The 27,628-nt window shown below is 44.4% G+C and overlaps 1 protein-coding gene across 1 annotated transcript in view; it reads right to left on the bottom strand.

Moving 5' to 3' along the window:
• LOC102860525 overlaps positions 1-27,628 on the bottom strand; it is a 69,827-nt gene that overhangs the window by 12,841 nt on the left and 29,358 nt on the right. Inside the window, exon 2 of the mRNA XM_006890497.1 lies at positions 17,857-17,993. Coding sequence (XP_006890559.1) covers positions 17,857-17,993 — 137 coding nt within the window. The remainder of the gene's footprint in view (positions 1-17,856; positions 17,994-27,628) is intronic.

The following is a 27,628-nucleotide window of genomic DNA, read 5'->3' as shown; positions in this document are numbered from 1 at the left end:
TCACTGTCTCTGACTCACCTACCTTCATTACCCCACTTATTGTATCAATCTGTCTCATCTTAGGTCTTCCTCTCCTGTATTTCCCCTCGACCCTTCCACAGAGGATATTCCTTTCCAAAGACTGGTCCCTCCTGGCTACATAACCAAAGTATGTGAGATAGAATCTCAAAATCCTTCTCTAAAAAAAAAAAATCCTTCTCTGCAAGGAGCAGCTTGGTTTCATCCTCTCTAGGATAAACCTCTTAGCTCTCTTGGCAGTCCATGGTATATTCAAAGTTCTTTTCCAGCACCACAACTACTTAATGACGTGTGAAAAGCTCCTTTGGGGCATAACTGTTGTGTATGATGTGTAACAGAATACACTCTGAAGGCTAAACTCTACCTGAATCAGCCTTTTCCCTCTCCAGCCACCAGGCACTTGACCATTCTCTCTACCTTTGGTGTTTCTAAAGAACCTCTCTTTCTTAATATATCACTATAGAGGCATTTTGGATCAGAACAAAATCTTAAGTGTGTTTGTGGCTAAGTGCCGTCAAGTTCACCCCAATTCATTGTGACCCTATTGTGGACAATGGACAGAAACCTTGCCCAATCCCATCCCATCTTCACAATCTCCACGGTCACTGCGTTGGTCCATCTTAAGAGTCTTCCTCTTCTTTGCTGACCCACTGCTTTTCCAAGCATGATGTCATTTTCCAAGGACTGGCCCCCTCCTGTAACAAGCCTAAATTTTGTGAGATGAAGTCCCGTCATCCGGGTCTCTAAGGAGCACCTTGGCTGTACTTATTCCAAGATAGATGTATTTGGTTTTTTGACAGTCTGTGGTAGTATAGTCAGTCCTCTTCTCCAACACTGTGATCCAAAACCATGGATTCTTCCCTGATGGCACACAATAACTATATCACCAATCTCTCTCTCTCTCTCACACACATCTATTCTATCTACTATCTATCTATCTATCTATCTATCTATCTATCTATCTATCTATCTATCATCTATTTCTATCTATCTATCTATCTATCTATCCATCTATCTATCTGTTGTTACGTGCCATCGAGTCTCCTGCGACTCATAGCGACACTATGTACACCAGCCCTAAAAACTGCCCTATCCTGTGTCAATCTTTATGTCTCCAACACATCTACCCCCATTACCCCAGTCACTGAGCCAATCCATCTCATCAAGAGTCTTCCTCTCTTGCACTGTCCCTCCACCCTCCCAAGCATGACGTCTCTCTCTAAGGACTGGTCTCGCCTTGCAACATGTTCAAAGTATGTCAGATAATGCTTCAGAATCCTTGCCTCCAAGGAGCAGCCTGGTCTCACCCTCTCCAAGATGAACTTGTTTGTTCTCCTAACAGTCCATGATATATTCAACACTCTTCTCCAGCACCACAGCCCAAAGGCATCAATTCTATCATCCCTAGTCATTGTCCAGCTTTCCAATGCATAGCAAGTGATTGCAAAGATTATGGCCTGGAATAGGCATACCTTAGTCTCCAGACATCATTGCTCTTCAGGACTTTAGAGAGGTCTCTGACAGTAGACTTTCCCAATGCAATTAATCTCTTTATTTCCTGGCTACTGATACCAAGAATGTTGTGAAGCCAAGCAAATAAAGTGGTTAACAATCTTGATCTCTTTACCATCTATCATGATGCTACCAATCAGCTCAGTGGTGAGAATCTTTGTTTTCTTGATGTGGAGTTTCAATCCATATTGTAGGCTGCAGTCCTTGACATTCTGCAGCAAGTGCTTCAGGTCCTCCTCAGTCTCAGCAAGCAGGGTTGTGTCATCTGCATAATGCAGATTGCTGATGAGTCTACCTCCAATTCTTTACACACACACACACACACACACACACACACACACACTCAGTATATACATGTTGTTGTTGTTATGTGACGTCGAGTTGTTTGTGACTTATAGCATATATACACACATATATACATGCACACTCATATATAAATATATATACACATACATGTATATACATATACATATACACACACATATGTATATATGTATGTTTACACACGCGCGCGCACACACACACACATATTCTTGTAAGGTCTATGGGGCAGTTCTCCTCTGTTCAGTAGGACCTCTGTGAGTTGAAGTTGCCTTCACCCCTCCATTGTGTTTCTCACTGTTGTTGTTACGTGTCGTTGAGTCTCCTGCGACTCATAGTGACCCTGTGTACAACAGCCCTAAACTCTGCCCTATCCTGTGCCAATCTCACCATCTCTGACACACCTGTCCCCATTATTACCCCAGTCATTGAATCAATCCATCTCATTGAGGGTCTTCCTCTCCTGCGCTGTCCCTCCACCCTCCATGACGTCCTTCTCCAAGGACTGGGCCCTCTTTGCAACATGTCCAAAGTATGTCAGACGAAGCTTCAGAATTCTTGCCTCCAAGGAGAAGCCCAGCTTCACCCTCTCCAGGACAAATCTGTTTGTTTTCCCAGCAGTCCATGGTATATTCAATACGCTTCTCCAACACCACAGCTCAAGGGCATCACTTCTCCTTCTATCATCTCTAGTCATTGTCCAGCTCTCTGATGCATAGCAAGTGATTGCAAAGACCATGGCATGTGTCAGGCACACCTTAGTGTCCAGACTGACATCTTTGCACTTCAGCACTTGAGAGAGATCTCTAACCACAGACTTTCCCATCCAAACACGTCTTTTAATTTCCTGGCTGCTGGTGCCAAGAGTGTCTCACAGTACCATTCATTTAAAGGAAAATGCTCTAACATGCTGTTCCCCATTTTCTCCCACTAGGGGGCAGGCCAGTCTCAACAGAAGCCTTCAGAAAGACCAGGAATGCCACCCACACAGGTAGGTGAGGATCTTTTTGAAATAACTTTGTAGTTTTAGGTGACTTTTCATTGCTTCTAGTTTCTTAACCATCGTCTGTGATGAAGGAGTAAGTGAGACTGATTAGGGGCAGATTTTTCAAGGAATCCTTTGGGGAAGTGCATCTTGCTCCAAAATTCTAAAAAATTTTTAAATCTGCTAGATAACAACAACAAAAATAAATAAAATCAAGGTGGTAGGGTGGGCTTTAACACAGTTCTCCTTCTCCACGTGTCCCTGCCTGTTCACTCTTATTTATTACTTTATTAATCTTTCTAGCAGCAAATAATTTTTTTTAAAGCTTTCTGTGTGCCACTCAATGAATTATCATTGTTGGGTGCTACTCATACTCCTAAAAAAGCACAGCTTGTTCCCGGGCTAGGAATACCATCACTTCCAAAATTCATGAAGGCAAAATTGCACTTACCTCTCCTGACCTGACCTCCAACACCAAAACCTCTACTGGAAAGGGGCTTCCTTCTTTTGTAGCATTTGAAGTAATGATGAGTGATGCTCAAATCTTATCTTTGCATTCATCTTGTTTTTATACTTGTCCAAGACACATTTCAAGTGTCCAGGCCCTGGAACCTCTTTTTGTAGGGTGACTCCCCAGGCTCAATTATTCGACACCCACTAGTATTTATCTGAGAGTTGTTGAATACCGTTGAGACAGAACAGACCCATAGCTAACCCTCTAGCGGGTTTTCAGAAGCAATTAATTGCATGGGAGGAGATTGCCCGTTCTTTTCCCGTGAAACAGCTGGTGGATTTGTACCCTGAGCATTCAGGATTGCAGTGCAGTTTTTTACCACTAGGCCACCACTATTTATTAAGGATTAATATTAATCAAAGGGAGCTCTGGTGGTACAGTTTGCACTGCTTACCCAAAGCCTGAGTCTCTTTGCTAGTTCAGATTCACTAGTGGCCCCAAGGGAGAAGGGTGGGCAGTCTCTTCACATGCAATTTACAGCCTCAGAAACCCACTGGGGGTTTAACTGTGAGTCTGTTCCAACTCAACAGCACTGAAAGAGAGTAAGAGAGAGAATGTGAACCAATGACTGTGGGTGTATTAGAAATTTTTTTTTTAAATCAGTAGCCCCAAACCGTCTCTTATATTTAGAAGGCTGGCTCTAGGGTTAGGTATCAAGATACATGCTGTGCTGTTTTGCTGAATGCAGCTGTCCTGGTGTAGGCCAAAGATTATTTGCTGATCCAGGAGCTGAGGCCAGCAATTTCCTGTCTGCATCTGCTTCTGCCCATAACTAGTGGGCTGAGACCAGGCAGCTCCAGAAGCTGCAATACTGACCGCCTTAGCAGAGAACAACAGTCAGTGCTGCCTCCTCTGTGGTCACATAACAATTTCTTCATGTCTCTCTCTGTCTGCATTGTTTGTGTATGTGCCAGCTCACCTCCTAGTCTCGGAACACTTCCCAGGCATCTCTCTTAATAATACATGGCTTTCCAAAGCCCAGGCCAGTTCTTGGCTCGCACAGATGCTCTGTGAATATTGGTCAAGGAAGGAAATTGATGAAGGTGACAGCATAATGGCAACACTGGACCAGATTACTTCCGCCTGGCTTGTGAAAGTGTCTTAGTTGTCAAGTGCTGCTTTAACGACAAGGGGACGGATGGCTTCACCAAGGAGAAGGTTATTCTCTTGCAGTGTAGGTAGCTAGAAGTCCAAATTCAGACTGCTCGCTCGAAGGGGAGGCCTCTGTTTTTTGTGGAAGGAATTCAGCCTCCTTCAGTGTATATAGTCCAAGAATTTCTTCATGGTCTCCATGTGTCCTGGCCTTACGCTGCTTCTCACGATGCTTCCTTCAGGGAGCAGAGACCCAAAGCCAAAAACTCTCACGCCATTGCTGGTGATTGTCCCTGTGGTCCTGAGGGTCCCCTGCCCCTCAGCTCACTTCCTCCCTTTTATCTCTGTTGTTGTGCACTATAAAATCTGAACCAACCCATAGCTGACCCTCCAGTGGGTTTGCAGTTAATCTCATGGGAGGAGACTGCCAATCCTTCTCCCGCAGAGCAGCTGGTGGTTTTGAACTGTGTTCTTTAGGGATTGCAGTACAGCTTCTTGCCACTAGGCAACCAGCTCTCTCTTTTTTATCTCTAGTGACATAGAAGATATTCTAGACCACATGCTATGGATATTCCTTTTACATTGGAGTAGGGGTGTGATGGGATTAAGAGGTGCTGCAATTCACCCTTCATCCTTTTTCTCTTTGGCTTATCAATTCATAGCTTCCACGTGATATCATGACATATGTATATATTTTTGAGGGACACAATTCAGTCAATGATAGGCAGGAATAAGAAGCAGCAGCATGCTTGATGTGGACAGTGGTTGATCGGTTTCTCTGCTAGATGTACTTTGAGTTTGCTTTGCCGGGCTCATAAATTTAAGCTGGAGATGACTTTATGCTGAGCTCCAGTGACTAGCTCATGAAGTGGGTCTAGCCAGCAATATTCCTGACCATGGTATAAACTCATGCCCAGGGCCACACTATTCTTGTTTGAAATCAATTGTGCATTATTTTGAAATGAACTCTGCCCCATTCCCCTCTGCCCAGTGTAGTGGGGGAAGAGGCACCACCGTCCCACAAGCATTGATTGTTAAATTGGTAGAATGAAGGATGGAGCTGCCAGTTCTTGTCACTGTGAAACTCAGGTTACCTGAGTTGTTGTTGATTGCCATCGAGTAAGATTAACTCATGGCAGCTCATGGGTGCAGATCAGAACTTTTTGAGTTGGCAAGGCAGTGACCTTACAGAAAGAGATTGCCAGGCAAGCCTTCTGCATTGCCTCTGAGTGGGTCTGAACCACTAACCTCTTGGCTGGTAGAATGCTTAACCAACCATTTGTTCTGAGAAGCCAAACAGACTCAATTTTATAACTAAACCCCTGTCTAGAAAATTTTGCCCTAAATCTCAAAGTTTTGTCTTGAATTGCTTCCCCAAACAGTAACTGCTATTGTCTATAGATGTTTTGTACTCCACATACCCTTGAAATGTTTCAACAGCAAAATGCTGTCCATGGGTCTCTGTGCCTTTGAAGTATTTTAACAGTAGACTGCTGTAGCAAGTGGCCCAGCATCAAGGGCAAGCAAAAGTATAAAAACCTCCTAACTGAACCCCAAAGTGGATGATCCTGCCTCATTGCTGGGACCCCTGGTGCACAGATAATTAAAAGACCTCACCTGTAATCCTGTGGTGTCTGTCTCTTGATCCGTTGGGCATAACAGTGTCACCCAGTGCTTCCTGGAGAAAGTTGAGTCTGAGAAATGGAATGGGACAAAATAGCCCAAAGCTATTCTTGCAATTTTCAGTTATGAAAATGAGTTTATGCTGCCAGGTTTTTTCAGGTTTTCAGGCACAGAAAAGAGGCTTCCCATCCCTGTGTGCTTGTACTGGATGGTCTTTTCTTTATCAGCATAGTTAGGGCTCGACCAAAGGCTGGTGTTTATTATCTCACTTGGTCAGTCTTAAGACTCTCTGAAGCTCTTTTGGTCCAATAAAAATTAGGCTCCCTCTCTACTTGGGAGATCTCATTTAGTAGTAAGAACTTAATTTTAACATTACTGGGATCACCATTTAAAAAGACACCATAGGAAGTTTTATTCCTTTTTTTATTTTCTACCTACAAATCTGTTGAGCATGAATGCCTCTCTACCTACAGCCTGCCCTCTGTATCGTGTTCCCTACAATTTTCACTGGGGATGAGTGGGTCCATTTGGTTTTGGAATATCTAGAAGGCCTGAAACACAAAGAATGCACAATTTGCACACCACAGTAAATAGGCTTACGTAAAGCCATTTTTATTCTGCCTCTCAGCACACTTACATTTCATCTGGATAAAAGGCTAGGAACCTAAAACAAATAAAACCCAGGATGTCAGAAACAGAAATCAGGATCCAATATGCTGGGCTGACTCTGGAACCTCTCTGTGTGCTGAGAATTTATGTCCCTGACTCAGATGTCCTCCTGGGACAAGTGCTGGCTCTCATGGACATCTTGGTGAAATGATTGCAGGAATCTCATGTCCACTAGTTTTTTTTATTTATTAAGGTTCAGAATTCTAACAAATGCCTGAGATGTATAATAAAACTGAAAACAATGCTTTGCATTTTCTCAGTCCTTAGAATTTCCCCCCAGGGGCATTCACAAACAGCATGGCAAGTCTCCTAACACTTTCAAGTAAATAGGCAGGTGTTCTTATCTCCATTTTACAGATGAAAAAAATTTGAGCAGGAGAATCTAAGACACTTGCCTGAAGTTGGCTTGCATAGCTAGATAGTAAGGAAGAAAGGGAAAGGACACCAGGTGTTTTATTTAGCTCAGCTCACTTTTCCCCTTCTTCAAATAAGTATGATTATCACAGTATTTCTAATATTGGTTCTTTGAGTGATATTTTTGCCATATAGATAATCACCTTTTGTGTTAATCAGGTAGCATTTTTTAAGCCCACCTTAAAAAAGTACACCTATTTAAAGAAGAGCACATCCCTAAATAGAAAGCCAAAGATGGAGAGCATAAAATGAAAGTACAATGAAAACAACACAGTGTTCTTAAGTCTTACTTAGACAGAAGGCTCTGAACTTGAGGCCTGCTCTTTGTTAAAATAAGAGCCGTAACATTAGAAAGGTGTTGGAAGACTTGCTAGTGCTACACTTTTCGTTGGCTGTATTCATTATTGGGGGGGGGGGAAGGAAACCTAGAAAACTTTGTGATTCAGCATCACTTAATGCGTGCGAACTATTTAGAATTTCTCAGTGTACCACCAGTGGTACACACACCACCATACACTTTGGGAAACGGGTTAGGGTGTCCTGGCAGGCAGAATCATGGCATCGTTAAATTAATACATTCATTCTGGAAGGATTTACATTTCACTGAAAAGAAACAGAATAGGTGGCACTTCCAGGTGACATCCAGGAAAAGAAAAGATCTATTCTTGAAACTTGCAAAAAAAAAAAAAGAAAAGAAAAAGTTGGGAGGAAAAAGCACATTCCATCAACAGCCAGTTTATATCCCAAAGTGGGATCGGGACTTGTGTACATGTGCGTAGAACTGACCACTACGGGTATTTTCTCAGAGTTGTTTTGACCAGTGGAGGATACGGACAAAGGGGTCTTAGAAAATGAGGACCACGTCTGAAGGCCAGAAAAGCTGTGTCACTTGGTGGCGGGTGGGCAAACGCCGGGGCCTGGACAGGAGGCGCAGTTGGTGAAGATTGGAGTATGTAAAAATGAGAGGGGGGAAAAAAAGAGCCCACAAAACGGAGGACTTCAGACCACTTTAAACATGCAACAGTGAGTGGCTGGTGTCCAAACGGGAAACACTTGCAGCCACACAGCCCCTGCGGAGCCCCGACCGGAAGTCCGTCCTCGTGGCGAAGGGCCGACTTCCGGCGCCTTGTGGCTGAGGAGGCGCGCGCGCCAGCGGCCTTCGCGGGAACAGAGCGCTGAGGTCGGCGCTTTTCTTCTTTCCAAATCTCTACGTTTGGCTGCTGTGGCTGTGCTGCTTGGCTTTCCCCAGTGTTGGACTTTCAGTTCAGTTGCCAGGGACCTGCCTCTGGAGAGTCCTGGAGGGAAAGACCTCCCCGTGTGCAGCCAGGGGTCTTCCGTGTCTCCTGGGTGGTGCCGGGGAGGTCGGTCCTCCGCGCTCGCTCGTGGCCCGCGCCGGCGCCTCACACCCTGTATGACGGACAGACAGACAGACAGCGTGTCACTGACGCCCCAGGACCCCCATTCTCTAGTTTAATACAGAGGACGCATGAGGTTACCACGTGACGAAGATTGGTCGGTTGACTTTTGACAGATTTAACGAGGACCGTCAGGTCATTGCTTTTGCCTCGAAGAGCCTAGTTGTGAAAATTTCATTGCATTTGCAAAATATATGTTCATTTACTTGGGATGCGTGCAGAAACCCCCCCAAAGCCAAACCCCAAAAAACAAAAATCAAACCCCACAAGTTAGAGTTGCTCCAATATACCACTTGGGAATTGGTGGAAGTTGTTCTCAGGGGTTTGTAGCATTCGGAGCAGTTCAGTGCCTCCTTCAGGCGGTTTTCTTTGTATTTCTGTAAATAAATGTGCAGTTTGATATGAATATGCACGCGGGGTGTGTGTGTAGACGGAACTCCAGGGGCTGTAGTTCACAATGTGTCGAACTATTATACAAAAGATTGGTGTTCGCAAGCCACCAGCTGCTGCATGGGTGAAATATGAGAAGGCACCTCCTGTCAAGATTTATAGCCTCTCAAACCAAGTATGGTGGTTTGTTCACTCAATCAGATCCTCACAACTGTAGGAAGTATTATTCCCATTTTGTAGATGAGAAAACTGAGTCATTGGTGGTTAAAATACTTGTTCAGGTGTGTTCAGCGGTGGAGAGGTAAAACCAATAGCAATGATGCCTATACTGAGTGACCACTGTGTGTGATAGTACAACTGCATCTCACGAGATTTTCAAAGGCTATTTTAAAGGAAGGAGATTACCAAGCCTTTTTGCTGAAGTACCTTTTGGTTGATTTAAAATGCCAACCTTTCTGTAAGCAGCTAAGCCCATTATCTGTTTGCACCACCTGCTGGCCTAGTGGTAAGAAACTGTAATGCAATCCCAAAGGCATGCACTTTGAACCCACCAGTTGCTCTGTGGGAGAAGGATGGTCAAATTCCTATGCAATTTACTGCCTCTGAAAACCCACTGGAGGGTCACTATAGGTTAGTTCTGACTGTTTGGTACACAACAATTATAACAATCTTAACTCCTGGGGAGTTCTGGTGGCCTAATGGCAAGAGGTTGTACTGCAATCACAGAGGTATTCAGTTTGAATCCACCAGATGCTTTGCTGGCAAAGGAGGGGCAACCAGTCAGATCTGATTTGATGGTACACACACACACACACACACACACACACACACACAAACCCAACCAATCTAACTCCTAAGTAGACACCCTTAAGTGTTGCACCAGAGATAGAAATGAAAATGTTCTAGAGTTTTCATCCCAGGAGGCCAGAGAAAAGGAGGAAGATCCCCAACAATATGGATAGACACAGTGACTGAAACAATAGGTTTGAACATCAATCATGAAAATGGTGCAAGAGGAGGAGCCCTGGTGGCTTGCTGTTAAAAGTGCTCAGTTGCAGACTGAAAGGTTGGCAGTTCAAACCCACCAAGCTGTAGTCACAAAGAGACAAATGCTATATGGTGCCACTGTTGTAGAATGAGGCTAGCATTGGGGTGGGGGTAAGACTGAGAAAAACTGGATGAAATATGTTTACGGCATTGAAGTCTATGGGGGAGAGAATAGTCTAAAAGTATTATATTTTAGGGCATTATTTTTATCGTAGGAGTATGCAATGAGGGTTGCAGAGTGGAATATATTTGGGGTTAGGGGGTGGGGTTTGGGGAGGTGCGGGGGGATTGTGTACCAATGAGTTTTGCTTTTCGAGGAGCAAATGGGGGGGAGGGGGTGTGAGGGGAGAAGGATGCAACAATGAATTAATGGAATTCCAAAATCTCTGTAGATGTTCATTGAAATGAAAAAGAAACAAACTAAATTATAAAAAAAAAAATCAGGTGCCGTTGAGTCAGTTCCAAGTCATGCTGACCCCGTGGACATCAGAGTAAAGCTGCACTCCAGTTCACAATGACTGGGTCATTTTTCAATAATAGGTCATTGAATCTTATTAAAAATGGTCTCTCTGGTGCATTTAAACCTCCAACCTTGCATCCAGCAGCTGGATGTGCAAATAATTTGCACCACACAGGGACTGTCCAGATATCTTGGGGACTGCAACTTGAGTTAATACCTGCATAAGGAATCTTTAGGGAGAAGAGTTTTCCTGTGGTTGTAAATCAGTGGGTCTCAAGTGGGGCCCAGCAATCGCCTTTTTTTCCCCTCTTTTTAACAGACCATATGATGTGATTGCAAGGGGCTCTGAGACCCAGGCTTTGAGGAGCTTAATGAAAAGAATTTGACTTTCTTGAATCCTCAGGGCATCAGCAGAAAGGAGAATTTTCCTTTCAAGCTCCAGGGACTTGAATTTTGTTAGGATTGATAAATGGATTGCTATAGTATTTAAACGTTTGTTTGATTTATTTCTCCACTTTCCCTAGAAACTTGAAAGCAGAGATTTTCTGACTTTGAGAGATTATAAATTTCTGCTTCCTCTTGGACCTGAGCAGGCCGCCTCATGAAAACAGCATTCTGCCCAAACCTGTTGAATATTTGATATGAAGCCTCACCTGGCCTTGTCCCACCTGTTTTGTGATTTAGCTCATTGCCATCGAGTTGGAACTGACTCATAACTGACCCTCTAGCCTTTTGGAGGCTGTAAATCCTGAGGGAGATGATCTGTCTCTGTCCTTGGAGCAGCCCGTGGATTAAAACTGCTTGCTTGTGAGTTGACAGTGCGACTCTTTACCCACTTAGCCACCAGAGCACCTCAGACTGACATATATATCCTGGAAAATTAAAATGATGGGGCTCCCTGCCCCCCCCCTTAACTTGGATATACAACTCTTACAAAATAAGACTATTCCAAGAATATCTGCAACTCTGGCCCTTTGGGAGAAGGAGTTGTTGGTTCCAGTTTCTGGGTAAGGATAAAGAATAATTTAAAGGCAGCAGCTTCACACATTTTAAAAGGCAACTGACTATTTAATCCAGTCAGACTTTTTAAATGACTTGAAACTTGGAAAGCTCACATCAGTAAAGCTTTTCATTCCGTATTCTTCCTGCCCTAGCCTCCTTTAAAGGCAGGTTTCCCCTGCCCTTTGATGGAAGTCCTTGCTGCTCTTCAGATTGTTACAAGTGAACGTGCCTGTAGGTGCATCTGCCCTGCAGTAACCTTACTCCCCTCCTTGGCATGGCGCTGCATAGGACGTGTTAGGATGGTCAGCTTGCTGATGTAAATGAAAACTGACTACTTATAATGGCTACTGTTGGTGTATTCTTCCTTTTGGACTTTGTTCGGAGAGGGGAAAGCCATTTGAGGGTCTTGCTAAGTGTTCTTGGTGGCCCACCTGGTGGCCCACCTACATCTGAATCGCCAAGATGAGAGTGGGGACAGGAGGGGCCTGGCTTGGGCCTTACCTCACTTATGACTTAGTGAATTGGGGTGGGCTCTGCATGTCACCTTCTTTTAAACCTCCTTCCTGTGTAACACAGTGTTTGAGAGCATCTGTCTTAGTCAGCCTGCATCAGCATTCCATTTTTCGGCTAAGCTCAGCCTGGAAAATGTTATTTCAGAGGATTTCTAAAAACTAGCTTTCTTTTTATTGGTTTTAACAGGAAGATAGGATTATTCAGTGTCGAAAAGATAGCATCTTCCCCCCACCTTTCACCCACTCACACAGAGCACACAACACAGACAACCTTTACATTTGAGTTTCTCCATGGGATTTGGTGGACATTTTTTTTGTTTGTTTTCATTGATAACACAGAGGAAAATGGATATGAAAGGACCATGAACCCAAATATGGGAAAATTATGACCGTCATTATTATTAGTCCCCTTTTACAGACAGGGCAGAGTAGGATTTGAATCCTGCTAGAATACCTGGCTCTAACCACTGTGAAACACAGCCTTTTAGCAGTATTTCAGAGGTGAATGTGAGAAAACTTGGCAGCTAACCACAGGTGAATATAGTCTACTGACCTTGGCTACTGAGTGTACTGGAAGTGAACGTGTTGACATAGAGGTGGTGTGACATTGTGATTAATAACATAGCCCCCCCCCCGAGCCCAGTTATCCTAGGTTTACACCCCACTTTTACCTGGTAACTAGCTGTGACACCTTGAGCAAGTAGCTTCACCATTCTGAACCTCAATTTCTTCACCTGTGAAATGGGAACACCACCACTACTACTAGTACTACTACTAGTACTACTAGTACTACTAGTACTACTAGTACTACTACTACTACTACTACTACTACTACTACTACTACTGCTACTACTGCTACTACTACTACTTACCTCATGGGATTATTGTGAGGATCCAGTGACTGAATGGATGGAAAGAGCCCAAACAGTGCCTGGCATAGAGTAAGTGTCAGGGAGTTCTGGTGGCTTAGTGACTAAGGAATTGTGCTGCCAACCCAAATGCAGATATTTCAAGTCCACCAGCTTCTCTGAAGGAGAAAGATGGGAGGTCTCCTCCTGTGTGATTTACAGCCTCTGAAAACCTGCTGGAGGTTAGGTTATGAGTTGGTTCTGACTCTGTGGCAGTGAAGAGGAGGAGGTCATTGTCAGCTGCTATTATTACAGCCCACTCAGCTCACACTGATCTGGACAGTGTATACTTTCACAGGGCTGAGGAGCCAAACCAGGACTTGGCCTCCGTCCCCTGGCCTCCTAGTCTTTGCATTTGGCTCATGAGTCCACAGCCTGGAACTATTTTTAATGGCTTCTTACAAAATGCTGAGGACGTCGCTCTGTAACATAGATAACAGTCACAGAATCAATTAAATATTGATATTTAAAAGGTCTGCCTTTTTGGGACACTTAGGAACAGATGCTGAGTTTTGCACAATCTGTAGGTGATTGACTTAATCTGCATGGTGGCTTCATGAAATAGGTACTGTTATATAATATATAATATATAACCTGTGTTCCTTCTCTGACTGAGGACACTTGGAGCTGTGGGAAGCTGAGACTTGGCTGAAGCTGTCATCTGGTGATGGTTCTTCAGCTCAGGTCCTCTGAGACCAGAGTTTATACTGTCAGCCTCACACTACTCAGCCTCACACTTATATACATGTACATGTATTTGTTGTTGTTGTTAATTATTTGCAGTTGAGTTGATTGTGCTGGAAACGCACATGTGCAGAGCAGAACTTCTCCTTTTGGAAGCAAATCCCCCAGCCTGTCTTCTGAAGCACCTCTGGGTGGGTTTGAACTGCAGGCCTTTAAGCTAGAGCTCCATTGTTTACACCACCCAAGGATTCCTCACAGGCACATTGTTGTTGTGTATCGTGGAGTCCAAACCGACCAGTAGCTGATTCTCCGGAGAGTTTTCAGAGGCACAGAAGGAGCTTGCCCATCCTTCTCCCAGGGAGCAGTTGGTGGGTTCGAACTGCTTGTCTTTGGGATTACAGTGCAACTTCCTGCCACTAGACCACCAGCCCCACTAGCACATTATGCCTTCTTTAAGGAATAAACTGTGTGCATATCTCTTCTAACATCACACATTTGTCATCTTTCTTGCAAGAAACTTTGAGGCTTCTTGGGTGTTTTAGTTTCCTTTTCTCCTTTTTGGATACAACCAGCTCTTTTTCTTTCTGTGACATCTCCTGTTTTGATAACACCTCCTCCGTCCACCTGCCTCTAATTTCTCCTGGACCTGGCTTCTCCCATAGGACGTTGGTATGGTTGTGACATCTGCTGCCCTCTTGGCTGCCAAGGTTAGGTTGGCAGGTTAAAGGGTGTCCTCTTCCGCCCTCACTCCACCCAGGTGAAAAGGACTTTCCGCCCAACAGGTTGACCTTCTCAGCCAGCATGACATGGAGATTAGGTCAAGGACGTGGTTAACTGTGTTGACCCAAGAAAGAACTCAGTGCACTCTCAGCATTGTTATCTGTCTTGCCAGAGGTTGCAGGGAAAGACAGAGACAGATCTGCACTTGTCATTTCTGGGTCTTTGCTGTCCATCACCCCACTGTGCCCCCTGCCAGTGCTCAGCTGGAAGGTGGCACTGATTCTAGCAGACAAAGAGGAACACATCAACAACATCCATCTCTTTTGCAGACAGGAGCTCGTGGACAACGTTAGAAATGATGTGAAGACTTCCATCCTGAACTAAGAATATGTGAGCTCGTCGAATGTAAAAATCAAGGAGCCCTGGTGGAGCCAGTGGTTAAGTGTTCAGCTACTAGTTTACAGGTAACGGTTACTAGTTTGAATCTACCTAATGCTTAGTGAAACTAGTGTTGTTATATTTGGAGAAACAGTCTTCTACTTTGTACATCACTCTTTGTAATTTGATGTACCAAGGTAATCTGGGTTTGCTGTGATGCTGAACCTTGTGCCATTGGGGTATCAAATACCAGAATGGTTTTGCAGTGTGGATAGTGTTTGGTGGAGCTCCCAGTTGAAAAACAGGTTTGGAAGCAGGAGTGACATCCACTTCCTAAACCACATGCCTCTGGAAACTCTATGAAATTGGTTAAATGACGATAGTTATGGAAAGGCATAGAGCCGCCATGAGTCGCAGTCGACTTGATGGCAATCAACAACAACAATGGTTTCACGAGAGAAAGGCCTGGCCAATCCTCGTGTAAAGAAGACAGCCTAGAAAACCTTCTGGGACACTTCTGTGTTGTCAGATTTGGTCTCTGTGAGTTAAAAATAACTTGACAACACCCAGCAACAACAATGCAGACTCACAGCGAAGCAGTTTACAGGCCTTACAGTATATTTGCTAGAACTGTCACATGTTATTAGCTGATGTTGAGTCAGCTCTGATGATAGGGACCCCATGGACGACAGCGAAACACTACGTGGTTGTGCCACAGCCTTACAGTCAAGGCTTGAGCCCATCATTGTAGCCACTGTGTCAACAACCCATCTCACTGAGGGCCTTTATTTTTGCCTGACCCTCTAATTTTAAAACAATATACATTTAAACACTCTTGATACCTGTAGCCAGGAAATTAAAAATGAATTGCATTGGGAAAGTCTGCTATCAGAGACCTCTTCAAAGTACTGAAGAGCAATGATGTTAGTCTAGAGACTAAGGTGCACCTGATACAGGCCATGGTCTTTGCAATTACCTGCTATGCATCAGAGAGCTGGACAATGACTAGGGATGATAGAAGGAGAATTGATGCCTTTGAGCTGTGGTGATGGAGAAGAGTATTGAATATACCGTGGACTTCTAGGAGAACAAACAGGTTAGAGAGGGTGAGACCAGGCTGCTCCTTGGAGGCAAGGATTCTGAAGCTTCATCTGATATACTTAGGACATATTGCACTAAAGGACCAGTCCTTGGAGAGGGATGCCATGCTTGGGAGGATGGAGGGACAGCGCTAGAGAGGAAGACCCTCAATGAGATGGATTGATTCAGTGACAGGAGTAATGAGGGTAGGTGTGTCAGAGACAATAAGATTGGCACAGGATAGAGGAGGGTTTAGGGCTGTTGTACATAGGGTCATTGTGAGTCACAGATAACTTAACAGCACATAACAACAACAACAACAAACAAATGCATTTATACAATATAAAGTCATAGTGTTAGCAGTTCTGGTGAGAAGACAGCAAGTTAGAATTCTGACTTTCTGCTTTATGCACTGACCCTTTTATATTTATGTGGTACTACGTGATGTATGCAGAGGCTGGGCAGTGAATACAGATCAAAGAATTGGTGCATTTGAGTTACAGTGTTGTCAAGGAATATTGAATGGGATGGCATGGGATGTCAGGAGAATGAGCAGATCTGTCTTGGAAAAAGCCAGAATGTTGCTTAGACGTGATGATGATGGTGAGATTTCATCTCACATATTTTGGACATGTTACCAGGACTAATCCCTGGGGAAGAACATCATTCTTGGCAAAAGAAGAGAGTCAGAGAAGAGAAAGGCCCTCAGTGAGAAGGATTGACATAGTGGCTAGACGGATGGGCTCAAATAATAGCATCGGTTGTGAGGCTGTGGCGGGTCCTAGCAGTGTTTTGTTCTGTTGTCCATTGGGTCCTTGTGAGTCAGAGCTGACAGAACATCAGCTAACATCATGTGATAGTTTTAGCAAATAAACTATGAACAAAAGTGACATTTGCCTTTTCTGGTCTGAGGCAAGGAAAAGCCTATGGGATTCTCCATGAGTCCTCTTGCTTGCCTTAGCTTAGATCTCAAATTGTAGATCTGGGAATGGCCCACCACACCTTTTGAGCCAGCTGCTTGTGGTAGATAAAGTTTTATTGGGACAAAGACATGACCGTCGATTTACATATTGCTTTTTTTGCTGAAAGCGAATTGGAGTAGTTGTGTCTGAGATTGGGCGACTCCTAACCAAAACAAACCTGTTGGTTTTGAATTGAATCTGATGCACAGCAACCTCACGGGTGATAAGGGGCTTTGGTTTTTGGCTTATAGCTCTTTATCAGGGGCTCCTGTGGTGTAGTCTGTTGCTAACCCAAAGCTGCAGCCTCTCTGACAGTTGGAATCCACCAGCAGCTCTGTGGGAGAAAGACAGGCCATCTCCTCACATGCAATTCACAGGCTCCAAAAACCCGCTGGAGGCTGAGCTGTGCTTTACTTTTGACTTGACAGCAATGAGTTGAGTTACATTTATTTATATTAATGGCAGCTCTAGGAAGCTCTGGTGGCCTCATGGCAAGAAGCTGAACTGCAATTCTGAAGGCATGTGATTTGAGGCCACTAGCTGCTCCGTGGAAAAAGGACAGGCTCCTTCCATGGGATTAACTGCCTCTGAACACCCACGGGAGGGTCAGCTGTGAGTCAGTTCTGACTCAGTGGTACACAACAGCAACAACAACAAGGGCAACTACAGCATTATTAGAGAATTTATCTCTCAAATATATTATAAAAGGCTCAATGTCAACACTGTTTGATGGATTTAATCTTTGATGGCTGTAATCTTCATGAAAGCAGTTTGCCAGGGCCTTTCTTCCATAGAGCTTCTGGATGGATTCACACTGACAATCTTTAGATTAGTGACCGATTGCAAACCGCTTGTATCACCCAAGGACCTTGTATAATTCACTGGACCTAAAATATTCACCATCCAGATCTTTACAGAAAAATGTGTTGACCTGTGTATTTGATAAAGCAGCTACAAGACGGTGGGGCTTCCAAAAGCCAAGGACCCCAAGGTAGTGAGGAGGAGACCTCTGTGGACCTGCAGCGCCATTGGGAAGTCAGTGAGGAAAAGGGAGCCCCCTTCTGTTTGAGGTTGTCCCTAAAGCACACGCGAGCTGCCCATGACCACTCAAGGAAGGACACTGTACCTCGGCAGGACTCGAACCTCTTACTTCTTTGAGAAGTGGACCGCACAGGTGATGCCGATGATGAGCAGGCCGATGACGATGGAGGCGACAGCCACCCACTTGGCGTTCCGCCCGAGCCTCCTGGCTCCTTCCACGTCGCCATCGTTGTAGCTGTTTAGAGACTGGGGCACAAGAGAGGAAGTGGTGATGACAGACCACCCACAAGGAAAGCCACGTACTGCTGCTCAGGCAAGGTTCCTGGTGACTGACTCTGCTTGTCTTAGTGCCAGGCGTCTGAGCCAGTGACATGGCTAACACCCCCTCCCTGAACTCCAGGCTGAGTTAGTGCCCCCTCCTTGTCTCTGTGTACTCTCAACACTGGCCATTGTTGTTGTTTTCAGGGCAGCCCTGGCTCATGGTGACTTGACGGACAACACAATGACACAGTGCCCACCCCTGCGTCATCTCCATGAAGGGCTGTGGACAGGACTGTTTTGATCCGGAAGGTTTTCACTGGCCACTTTCTGACAAGCAACCACCAGGCCTTTCTTCCTAGTCTGTCTTAGTTTGGAAGCACTCCCAGGCTTCCACTGGAACATGAGTGGTGGCTGTGCATGCAGTGTGCTGGCCCGCAAGTCAAACCTGAGTCTCCTACGTGAAAGGTGAGGATTCTGCCAACAAACCACAGCTTCTTCGTAAGCACCGACTGTGTAGCACATCAGTCATTGATTTGATCTCTCTCACTGGAGTATGAGTTTCCTGTGGGCAGGGGTCCCTACTGGCACACCATGCCAGTGCCCAGGGTGGTGGATGAAAGAGTGTTTCTGGTTTGTCCCCAGAACAGGGGCTGGCTTATGCCCTATGTTTGTAGCTAGTTTGATTCTAACACATGGCCACATGGCTTAAGTATTATCTTTAGTTGCTTTTTTTCCTTTAAAAAAATTATTAATTTTAATGAACATTTACAGAGATTTTAGATTTCCATTCATTCATTGTTGCACTTTTCTCCCTGCCCACCCCTCCCCCCAGGTCACGCCTCTCTTTGAAAAGTAAAAGAAAAATTCCTTCATTGGTATACAGGCCCCCACCCTCAACTGCACTCCACTATGCAACCTTAATTCTGGACTCTTGTGATAACTGTAATACCCTATCGTATATCGCTTGTAAATAGTTCTCTCCCTCATCTGTTTCGATGCAGTATACATAATTTATCCAATTTTTCTCAGTCTCACTCCAACCCTGATGTCAGTCCCATTCTACATTAGTGGTACAATGCAGTATTTGTCTTTTTGTGACTAAGACTCAGCATAATGTCCTCCTGCAAAGGAAGCTCTGGTGGTCTAGTGGTAAGGAGTTGTGTTACCAACCCAAAGGTATTTGGTTCAAAACCATTGGCTGCACAGCAGAAGAAAGATAGGCAATCTCTTGTGATATTTACAGCTTCTGAAAACCTGCTGGAGGGCCAGCTGTGAGTCAGTTCTTACTTAACAGCATATAGCAGCTACAAGAACAACATACTATAGAAATGACCGTATAGCTCAGAAAGCCTAAAAGAGTTTTTTGGTTCTTGACAGCCTAAGTTTGCCCCTGCCCCCTGTGGAGAAAGGCACTGTAGTCCACCCTTTCAGGGCCCTTGGCCAGCTTTTTACCTTCCTGCTCAGCCTAGGCTGACATCTGACATTCAGCTGGTACTTACTGATACAACTTTAACCAGTAACTAGTTGGCCCACAATGAGATGGATTGACACAGTGACTGTCACAATGGGCCCAAGTATGTCAGAGATGGTGAGAGTGGCACAGGAGAGAGTATGATCATTGTTCATAGTGTTTCTATAAGTGGTACTGGACTCGATGGCACCCAGCAACAGTAACAAGTTGTCATCAAGCTGATTCCGACTTAGGGTGAGTGTGTCAGAGTAGAGCTGTCAGGTCTTCAGTGGTTCATTTTTCAGGAGTGAATTGCCAGGCCTTTCTCCTGAGGTGCCTCTGGGTAAACTCATCCCATCATCCTTGTAGTTAGCGGTTGACTGAGTTAACCCTTTGCACCACTCGGAACCATGGTGGTTTGCTGTGTTTGAGTCAGTTGTGACTCTGAACTCCATGTGCACCTCCAGCGTCTCACTTGGCAGCTGTGTTATTAACCATTTTCACCATCAGTTAAGACACTGATATACTTTTGCTGTTTGTTCTTGTGTCAGTGCTGACTCAGGGCAACCTCATGTATAACAGAATATAGCCCGACTCTCCCCTCTCCCCAGTATCTCAGCCATCCTCTTTCCTCCTTGGAATCCCTTGTCTAGATTTTTCCATGAGCCAGTTACTTGAAGCCCAACCCTTGGCCCATCAGAGCCGGCTTCCTGGTTCCAGGCCCAGGCAAATGTGTTGAATGTTTTGAATACTGTCCTTGCTGATAGTACTTTCTTTGGGAACATTGTAGGAGCTCAGGAAACGTGTGGACCGAATGGACAAAGAGGCATGGCTGCTTCACTTGCAGAAGCTGAGTTCTGTGAGGCAGGTCCCAACCCAGTGCCAGGTACACGGGCAGTGCTCAGGGAATGTTGCTGGTTGAACTGAAAGCTGGAACAGTTCTTCTCCATGATAGTCATTCACTGCTCGGACTTCTCCACAGTTACGCTCCAGTCCACAGATGCCTGGAAACGTACATGCATGGGTTATAGAAGGAGGGACTTCAAGAGCACCGTGAATGGTGATTTCAGTGGGAACCTCTATTCTCCATCCTCAAATCACAACCCTTCAGTGATCATCAGTCCTCTCCCCATACCCTCCAGTTCAGCAGAGGCAAACAATGAAAGACCCAGAATACCACAGCACTCTCTGCTTCCGGAACCTTCCATTAACTCTTGGATACAAGCCACCTTAGTCAACAACAGGCCAGGAGACAGACCAAATAATGAAGACTTGCTTTTATACCTTTGGGTGAGTGACAGAGCTGGAAATGGCAGTGGCATTAGCTCTAAGGCCTGGAGTTCTCAACCTTAGGTAGTTTGGGAAAAAGAAATTCATCCAGCTATTTGAGCCCCATCCAGGGACAGATTCTTGTTTATTTGGTGTGAAGACCAGATCACAGTACTAGATCGATATCTTTCTCTCTTTCTCTCTCTCTCTCTATATATATGAGAGAGTATGTATATATGTCTATATAAATATGTGTATATATAGTGTGTGTGTATAACACACTGTCAACCTCTGGCTGTTTGAATAAAAAGGACAGTTTCAGGTCCTCCACAGCAGGGACTAAGAAAGTGGAGAGACATCTATGTCACATGGAAGGAAGGGTTAGTCTATTGTCTGGGCTGTGGGTAGACAGGAGCTGGGGGTTCCTGGGCCTCTAGAGTTATTTGTTCCAGGTCTGCAGTTTACCAGTGACTCAGCCGTGGAGGAAATGGGGTGAATCCTGACCATCACCAGTGGCTGCCAGGCTGGTGGAAAGAAGGAACCTTTCTCTTGGCAAGTCATTGAATCTCAGGGACCCTAAATAGAGCCATTGAGGAACTGTTGGCCTCAAAAAACCAAATGAGAAGGGTCCCAGAGAATCTCTTCCCCTTAGGAATCATGTTCCTTCTCAGTTCTTGGCACAAGAGTTTGCACTGAGTAAATGCAAGACCAGGGAAGGAGGCAGTGGAAGACTTGATTTCTCCCTGAAGGACTTCACTGGCTGGGGGTCTCAAACTTAATTAAGGATCGAGGTCTAGCAAGTGGGAGAAAACTTCTCACACTGACTACCTCTCTTGCTTTCATTGCCATCAAGTGAGAACTGACTTATAGCTGACCCTCCAACAGGTTTTCTGAAGCTATAAATTGCATGAAAGGAGAATGCTCATCTTTCTCCCACCCACCTTTGTGTTGGAAGTAAAACTTTAAAAATGAGGCCACCACAGCTGATCCTTCCCCCATATTCGTTGGCTGTCATTTTTCTCCTCCAAATTGGAATTTCACACTTAGGGTCTCTCCTGGCAGCTGAGACAAGCTGAAGTGGCAGAAATGGGTTTTAGAGAAAATGGCATGGTTTATACAGGTTTCATGAAGAGCTTCGAAAGTGAACTATATCCTGCTTCTTAGAAGAACTGGAAAGAAGTGAGACAACTTAGATATGTACAATTTCTGTAATTATCTTATTTTTAAAAAATTACCAGTATGATATATGAACATTCAAACATGACAAGTACTTCTACACCCACTCACCCCATTCACCTCTTTCTTACAGTCCTAATTTTCAGAGGGGATCATTGCCAGCAATTTGGTGTATTTGCTGCTAATTGCACATCCCCAGCAGGAAGGAAAACGGACACATATCCCTGCTCCCATTTTGACAAAGTCCATCATGCATCATACACAGGAAAAAGAAACATGATTTGTATCTCAAAATATCAGGGCTGGTCTCTCTAGCCCTGTTTTCTCAAATATTAAAACCAAGGACATTTCCCATTAAATCTTGGCCAGGACAGCTTCATTCCTGCATTTTGTCATGTTGATGCCCAAACAGGGGGCGCTTGCTTTGTGGATGTTGTCATCTTGTGAGAAAGATGCTGGCATTTCACCACTAATGACTGATGTGAAACTTGGTGACCTGGTTACTTTTGTGCTGGTTTCCATTAAAGACTGGTGGTTTTATAATTTGGCTAGCATATCTGTTTGAAGTCAGATTCCCTCCTGGTTTGTTGTTTTAAGATTCTCACCACTGGACCAATTGGCAGCATCAGGGTGGATGGTGAAGAGATTGAGATTGTTCACAGCTTTAGTTTGCTTGGCTCCACAGTCAACACTCTTGGCACCAGTAGCCAGGAAATTAAAAGACATATTGCAATGGGAAAGTCTGCTGTTAGGGACCTTTCCAAAGTACTGAAGAGCAATGGTGTCTCTCTGGAGACTAAGGTGCGTCTGATACAGGCCATGGTATTTGCAGTCACTTGTTATGCATCAGAGAGTTGGACAATGACTAGGGAGGATAGAAGGAGAATTGATGCCTTTGAGCTGTGGTGCTGGAGAAAAATATTGAGTGTACCATAAGAAAACAAACAGATTCATCCTGGAGAGGATTAAACAGGGCTGCTCCTTGGAGGCAGGGATTCTGAGGCTCCGTCTGACATACTTTGGACATGTTGTAAGGAGGAACCGGTCCTTGGAGAGAGATATCATGCTTGGGAGGGTGGAGGAACGGCGCAGGAGGGGAAGACCCTTTATGAGGTGAATTGATTCAGTGACTGGGGTAATCGGGATGGGTGTGTCAGAGGCAGTGCGATTGGCACAGGACAGAGCAGAGTTAAGGGCTGTTGTACATAGGGTCGCTATGATTTGCAAGCGACTTGACGGCACCTAACAACAACAAAATGTTTTTGTTTGTCAATTCCCTAGCCTTTGACAGAGTAAATGTTGTCGTTTGCTGCCCCTGAGTCAGCTGTGGCTCACAGTAGCTGTACGTATCACAGGATCAAATGTCCCCGAGCTGCTTCAGTCATGGGTGTGTGGACTTCACTGTGGTAGCCACCGTGGATTTTGAGAGCCCTCAGGCCAAAACCAGAGCTGTCACTACCATAGAACTGATTCCTATACACAGAGAAACTAAAAGTCAGCACAGAACTGCCCCATACACTTTCCTAAGCTGTAAATCTTGACAAGCAGAAGGCCACATCTTTTTCCCTTGGTGCAATTGGTTCAAACCACGGACATTTCTGCTTAGTCGCTGGGAGCGTAATAATTACACCACTAGGGCTGCTTCCAACCTTAAAGGGCTATTTTCTAACACCATATCAGGAGCTCTGGTGGTATATTCTGCAGGGAGCTGTGCTGCTAACCCAAAGGCTGGGTCTCTGGCTGTTCAGATCCACCAGTGGCTCCATGCGAGACAGATGGACAGTCTCCTTCTCTTTGATTGACAGTCTCAGAAACCCAATGCAGTTTGGATCAGTTTGACACCACGGCAGTGAGTGAAAGAACTGAGTCATCCATAAAGTTAATCTGTGGTCATCAGTAAGATTTTCCTTGCCTGCTTTTTGGAGGGACGTTTCCAGTTTCCAGGCCTTTATTCCTAGTCAGTCTGGAAGGGCCATTGTTCACCCAGAGAGACCTAGTTGGTGTTTGAAGTGCTGATGGTAACATGCAAGCCTCTGCGGCACCACAAACTAACAGAGGGAGGAATGATGATAATAGAGGACATGGCATATTCATTTTGTGCAAGGTAGTATGTTGAGTACTTTTCAAGGATTATCTCATTAGCCCTCACAAACCTCAGGAAATAGGTGCTTAGCAATCACAGTTGTTTGTTATTATCAGCTGCCAGTCAGCTCTGATTTGTGAGCACGCTGGGCACAAGCAAAGGAAGTGTTGCCCAGCTCCAAGTTTTCCCTGTCACAGGTTGTGAATCAAACCATTGTGGTCTGTTTCGTAGACTAACCTATAAGGGAGTTATTCTGTTAATTGTGCAGGCAGTGCTTCTGGTGGTTCAAATCCAGTGGATAATCTCCTCCCTTCGAAAGCCTGCTGGAAGGTCAGCTGTGAGTTGGTTTTGACTCGACAGGAATGAGTTTGAGTTTTTATTTTCCAGAGCAGATAGCCAGGCCTTTCTCCACAATGCTTTGTACATAGAATCACCCCAAGTCAGAGTCTAACTTAATGCCATCTGACAACATTAAGACATAATTCCCTGTAACACTACCCTCTCCTCTCCGCCCTGTTCTCTGACGACCATCCATTTGGCCTTTCTGTGGATTTCCTCCTTCTTGATAACTCATTTTGCTGAATGTTTTGGAGATTCTTCCACACCACAGCACGTACTACTCCTGTATTCGTTTGAGTGGCTCACTGAGAGTCCACATTTTGTTCATCCAGTCACCAGCTGATGGACATCTGGGTGGTTTCCACTTTTGGACTGTTAGGAATAATGCTGCTGTAAACATTAATGCAGCAGTTCTGTGTGGGAACATTTTCCCATCTTTCTTGGGTATTTATTTAGGAGTTGAATCACAGAATTATATGAGAATTTTATGCTTAACTTTTTGGGGAACTGCCAAAAGTGGTTGTGTGCATTGGCTGTATCCGCACTGCATTCTGCCAGCAATGTACGAGGATTCCTATTCTTTCCCTTTCTCGTCACACTTGCTGTTTTGATGATTATTATAGGCATCCTGGTTGATATAAGGTGTCCTTGAATGGTGCAAAGGCTGTTATCTTAAAGATTGAGGCTTGAGACCACCCAGAGGTACCTCAGAAGAAAGCCCTGGCAGTCACCTCTTTAAAAATCTTGACACCCTGATGCACAGGAGTCGTCATGACTTGAGGTTGATTCCATGATGTCTCATTTGGTTTTTTTGGTTTGACATAGGTGTGAAGCTGTATCTCATTGTGCTTTTGATTTCTGCTTTTATAAATGATATTGAACCCCTTTTTATGTGCATATTGATAATTTACTTTCTCAGTCTCTTCCATGTGTTTATTATGATTGTGGCTATGTGATAGACTCTTTTGGCTTGTTGGTTGGTTTTTTTTTCCTTCCAAGTCATGAGGGAACTCTGGTGGCCTACCGGGTAAGAAGCTGTGCTTCCCACCCACAGGTATAATCCACCACCTGTTCTGTGGGAGAAAGAAGGGCTGTCACCTCCTGTGCCATTTATGGCCCTTGAAAGCCCACTGGAGGGACACCTATGAGTCCATCCTGACTTGACAGCATATAGCAGTAACAGATCTTCTTTGGAAAAATGTTTACTCAAGTCATTTGCTGATTTTTTTAAATAAATTGCCTTTTTTGTTGTTGTATTATAAAATTCTTTATGTTTTCTGTATATTAAACCCATCAATGATTTGTAGATATTTTCTCCAACTCTGTTGCCTTTCAAAGTACATTTGTGGTGCTTGGTTGCTGCCTAGACTTTCTTTCTAAACTATTGTTGTTGTTATGTGCCATTGAGTTGCTTGGGACTCATAGCAAACCTATATACAAGAGCCCTAAACCTTATTCTATCCTGTGCCAACCTCACTGTCTCTGACACACCTACTCCCATTATCCCAATCACTGAATCGATTCATCTAATTGAGGATCTTCCTCTCTTGCACTGCCCCTCTACCCTCCCAAGCATGACGTCCCTCTCCAAGGACTGGTCCCTCCTTGCCCAAAGTATGTCAGACAAAGCTTCAGAATCCTTGCCTCCAAGGGGCAGCCTAGTTTCAACCTCTCCAAGACAAACCTGTTTGTTCTTCTAGCAGTCCATGGTATATTCAGCACTCTTCTCCAGCACCACAGCTCAAAGGCATCAATTCTCTTTCTCCTATTCCTAGTCACTGTCCAGCTCTCTGATGCATAGCACATAATTGCGAAGTCTATAGACCGGATAAGGCACAGCTCAGTCTCCAGGCTGATGTCATTGTTCTTCAGTACTCTGGAGAGGTCCTTGACAGCTGACTTTCCCAGTGCAGTTTGTCTCTTGATTTCCTGGCTGCTGGTACCAAGAGTATTGATTGTGAAACGAAGCAAACTAAAACTGTTAACAATCTCAGTCTCTTCACTATCCAACATGATGCTGCCAGTTGGCCCAGTGGTGAGAATCTTTGTTTTCTTTATGTTGAGCTTCAATCTATATTGAAGGCTGTAGTCCTTGACCTTCAACAAGTGTCTCAGGTCCTCCTCAGTTTCACCAGGCAGGGTTGTGTCATCTGCATAATGCAGGCTGTTGATGGATCTTCCTCCAATCCTGTAGCCACATTCTTCCTCATACAGCTCAGCCTCCCACATGATCTGTTCTGCATACAGATTGAAAAGGTATGTAGACAGAATACGTACCTGGCAGACACCCTTCCTGATTTTGAACTATGCAGTGTCTCCTTGGTCTGTTCTGATGACTGCCTCTTGGTCCAAGTAGAGGTTTCGCATAAGCACAAGCAAAGTTCTGGGATTCCCATTCTTCTCAGAGTCAACCACAGTTTGTTGTGATCCACACAGTCAAAAGCCTTTGCGTAGTCAATGAAACACAGATATTCCTTTGATAATCTCTGCTGTCTGTCAAGATCCATCTAAAATTAGCTATAATATCCCTAGTACTATGACCTCTTTTAAATCCAGCCAGCACATCTGGCGGTTCTCTGTTGACATGTTGCTCCAGTTGTTTTTGGATAATTTTCAGATGAATCTTGCTTGCATGTGATATTAATGATTATTGTTTGATAATTTCCCTACTCTGTTGGGTCACTCTTCTTTGGAATGGGAACAAATATTGATCTCTTCCAGTCAGTTGGCCAGGTGGTTTTCCTCCAGATTTCTTTGCACAACTTAGCACTTTCAGGGCAGTGTCTGTTTGTTGAAATATGTCACTAGGTATGCTGTCAACTACTGGGGCCTTGTTTCTTGCCAATTCTTTCAGAGCAGCTTGAACTTCATCACCACAGACTCTTGCTCATACATTGTTTCATGAAATTCTTCTGTGTCACCTAATTCCTTCTGGTTCAGTGACTCTCTATACTCCTTTCAACTTCTTTTAATGCTTCTTGGATCATTTAACATTCTGCCCAAAGCATGCTTAAGTATTGCTACTTGTGACTTGAATTTGTTTTTCAATTCCTTCAGCTTAAAAAATGCTGAGCGAGTTCGACCCTTTTGATTTTCTGACTCCACCTCTTCACACATTTCATTATAATACCTTGATTTGTCATCCTGAGCTGCCCTTTGAAATTTTCTGTTCAACTCTTTTAATTTCTTGATTTCTTTCTTTAGTTTTGGCTTCTTGGCATTCTAATACAATAAACTGTACATATCATAATTTAATAAACTAACCACACTTAAAAAAATGCTATAGAAGCAGCAGTCAAGAAA

This window comes from Elephantulus edwardii, unplaced genomic scaffold (genome assembly GCF_000299155.1).
Source record: "Elephantulus edwardii isolate Elephantulus edwardi_28Jun2011 unplaced genomic scaffold, EleEdw1.0 scaffold00089, whole genome shotgun sequence".
In the NCBI taxonomy this organism is placed as follows: Eukaryota; Metazoa; Chordata; class Mammalia; order Macroscelidea; family Macroscelididae; genus Elephantulus; species Elephantulus edwardii.
This window is presented reverse-complemented; position numbering and strand designations above follow the sequence as displayed.